Genomic DNA, 3,589 nt, shown 5'->3' with positions numbered 1-3,589 from the left:
CTCCGGCCGGGGGCGGCCTCGGGCACAGCACCCTGCCCACGCCCGCGGGAGCCGCGGGGCCCGGGGGATGCACCAGTGATGCAAAACCAGCGATTAAAATAACTACGGTTGTGCGGCCTGAGGGAGATCGGGCGTGTGAGCAGGACATAAATCCGCCGTGGTATAAAATGGTAAATCGGTAGGGGAGCCTGACATGCTTTACCCATGCTGGTGTGTTGTTTAGTGCTGCTGGCTTACAGCTTCATCCATAATTTTCTGATTCTTCAAAAAGTATAAAATGCATCTCACATTGGCATTTGGAGACTGCTTGGCTTGTTAAGCTTTTATTTTTTTACAATCAGCACAGACTTACTGGCAAAAAAAAAAAATCACAAAATGGTCAAATGTGATTAAAACTGGAAAGCAATTCAAAGATATTATAAAAAGCCTCAAAACTTTGTTAGTCTTGAATCGTGATTTGTGAATTCAGTGTTGGCAGCGCTGTTGTTGGACTGCCATGCTGGGCTCTGGGAGCTGAGGAGGAAATCCTGATAGGGAATTGCCAGCTGACTCCCAGTCACAAGCGTGTACCACAATTTCTCTATATATCCTCATAAATCAGATTTCTGATGCCTGTTTTGACATTTGGCACATAAACTGCGTGATAAAGCAATAAGAGTGAGGGTTCAGTGTTCAAAACTTTAATGAACTGGTGTGCTTCAAAAGACAATTTAGGGAGAAAAGTTCCCGTATTTGCAAGATGTAGGTCAAAGCTTGAAGAACTCTCTAAAGATTTATGCTCTAATAGACTCCAGAGAAAGGTATAATGAAGGACAAAACCTGATTGCAGTGGGAAAGGAGGAAGAATTATCCACATCCAGGCATCCTTATTACACATTTAAGCTCAGTGGACTAAAATGACCACAAATGCCAATGAAACATGGAGCCACAAATGCTTCAAGGAGAAGTCATAACACTGCATGAAAATATTTAATTTTCATATAGGGAAGGCACCTTCATTCCCAGGCTCTGTAAATGAGTTGAAGCCGCTCTGAAGTTCAAGGCCCCAGTGAGAAAGTTGCATTGTGAGTGTGGGAGCTATGCTGTTTAGCTCCTTCTCCTTTCCTTTTCTCATGAACAGCTATCATCCCTTCCCAACAAAAGAAGGCTGGGAAGAAATTTGCCATTTTCTGAATACAAATGTTCATCAAAGAATGAATATGTTTGAATCTTAGTGAACAAATCAATAGGAGAAAGCTGTTAATTAAGATAATGGCACAGTACAGCCAGAATCTGTCCATTTTTGGTGTTATGTTCTATTTGCCATGCATTTTAATAATGCATTTACTTTTTGTTGATCATTGCAAATCAGAACCCTGTGTTTAATTGCATGACCTTCAATGTCAGGGCTTTTCTGAGCAGTTTCAGTTCATTTACAGTCCAGGAATGTACTTCGAATGATTTCTTCTAAATACTGCGCTCTCCTCAGCACTTCTGCAGCCACTGAGCTGTGGTAGTGCTCGGCTTTGCTTGATGGCCTTTGCAAGAGCTGTTTCTGTCCCTCCACCCTGCAGAACGTCCCAGCTCAACAATTCCACAGCAGACTCTGCTTATAGCCTGTTGGGGATTTGGGTATCGCACATAACAGCTGCCCTATACCTTTGATGGGAAGGAGCACCGTACCCCCAACTCTTTGGGAGCTAAAATTTACATCACTGTGCAGTGTCTAACTGGGATGGGGAGAGTGCAGGGGGTTTCCACCTTATCTAACCATGAAGATTATTCCTGGTGCTCCCTGGTCCCCACTGCACCCCGTGTCTTGGTGCTGCACCCTGGGCTTGCACAGAGTTGCTGCCACTGTTTGTTGGCACATCAGCTAAAAACCAGCCTCGATACAGCCAGGGAGAAGCATTTTGCAGTAAAAGCAGTATAGGTTCTGTGATGTTTATTTAGAGAAGTGGAGATTGTAAAAAGGCTGCCACAGAATGTGATCTATTTTGGCAGTAAAAAAATCCGAAGGAAATTTTTGGGTTACATCTCCCATCACTTGAATTGGATGGGGAGGTTATAGATAACAATCAGCTGCCTTGTGGACCAAATTATACTGTCTGGTAAATGTGAAGACACTCCATTGATTGTAGGAGAAATTTTTATGATTTACTGGTGGTGGAGGCAACTCAGAGAATAATCCAGCCCTGTAAATACGCCTGCTTTTGAAGTGGAGCGAGGGTGAAGAGCGTTAGGAGAGAAAAAGAATCTCTCTATGTTTAGAGAAGAATCGAGGGTCATTGTAAGTGACAATTAGACGCCTCTCCCACAGCTCTGACTGCTGCACAGCAGCTCCATTTTCAACCTGGAAATCTATTTCTTTTTCAAAACAAAAATACTCAGGGAAATAACTCGGGGGAAAGGAGCTCCATCTCATCAAAGATTGTACAAAGGGAAATGTGGTCCTTTCTCCATCTAGTAATTACAGAAGTCAAATCAAAGTTGTCGTTAACAATATTGAAGGAGTAATCTCTCTTGGAGCAACACGTGGCAGCTGTGAAGTAACTTCATGCCAATGGGATCTAATTTGAGGGAACCTGTGGCTTCCTTTTCCCATAACCTTTTATTTATTCATATTCTCATAGTAGTGTGATTTTAGTGCAAAATGGGTATCTCTAACCTTACAGCAACCTATCAGTTGATTTGATTTCTTCTGAGCTGTCTTTGAATTCCAAAGCAGCTTTTTACAGCTCTCAGAATACCTGAAGCCTTTTTCCTCCCTTGCAAATATCAAAATTCTTCTAGTATGACAGGCGAGTCATTAATTTGTGTCAAACTCCTCTACTGTGTTTTAAGTAAGGATATTATGTGTTTTTCTCTATGAATGAGGAAAAGAAAATGAGAAGTGGAGCTGCCGGAGGTCTGTTTGCAAACCTGAAAGGAAGGTGTGAAGTGCTGTGTGCAACTGGGTGGGATCAGAAAAGCAGTTTTGTACCCCGTGCTCCCTACAGAGAGAGCGTGAAATCCTCCGCGTGGCAGAGGTGCCATTTTCAAGTGGAGGACTCGTTTTTCATCTCTCCTGCTCCCACCCCGCTCTGAGCCGCTAATGCATGCGGTGTATTGGCAGCTGCTGAGGTGCTGGGTGCCGGGGGATTTGTTACAATATTCATCACCTTTGATGCGCTCATGTACAACCCGCGCTGCTCATCCCGCTTCGTACCTCATCCACGGAGGACATGGGGTAGCTCCAGCTCTCCTTCACACTGCACCGACTCATCCTCTTCGCTTTTGAAGCCCCCTTTTCAGGCATTGACACCGGTTTAGGTGGCAGCTGACACACACAGTGTTTTAAATCGCTGCCCCGCATTCCTCAGCTGACCGCAGGTTTTCCTGTGGATGGGGACCATATGGAAAGAACGCAGCAGGAGCCAGACTCCTGTAATTTGGGTAATACGGATCTGTAAGCACAGTTCACGTTGCTGACTCTTTCCTTTTAATAACCTTAGGTGGTTCACAATTTATGCAGCATGGAAAGGTGTATTTTAAAAATGTGTTTGTGGAAAAACAGTTACAAAATCTCCAGAACAACCAAGATGTGTCTTTGGAGAAAATGCCTGGTGTC

At 43.9% G+C, this 3,589-nt stretch overlaps 1 protein-coding gene across 1 annotated transcript in view; it reads right to left on the bottom strand.

Moving 5' to 3' along the window:
• Positions 1 to 999, bottom strand: part of MPHOSPH6 (M-phase phosphoprotein 6) — an 8,822-nt gene extending 7,823 nt beyond the window's left edge. Inside the window, exon 1 of the mRNA XM_008638692.2 lies at positions 994 to 999. Within this exon, the coding sequence (XP_008636914.2) occupies positions 994 to 999 (6 nt within the window). The remainder of the gene's footprint in view (positions 1 to 993) is intronic.
• Positions 1,000 to 3,589: the final 2,590 nt, after the last annotated feature.

This window comes from Corvus brachyrhynchos, unplaced genomic scaffold, assembly GCF_000691975.1.
Source record: "Corvus brachyrhynchos isolate BGI_N302 unplaced genomic scaffold, ASM69197v1 scaffold26, whole genome shotgun sequence".
Taxonomy (NCBI): domain Eukaryota; kingdom Metazoa; phylum Chordata; class Aves; order Passeriformes; family Corvidae; genus Corvus; species Corvus brachyrhynchos.
The sequence above is the reverse complement of the archived record's forward strand: the minus strand, read 5'-3'. Positions and strand labels throughout refer to the sequence as shown.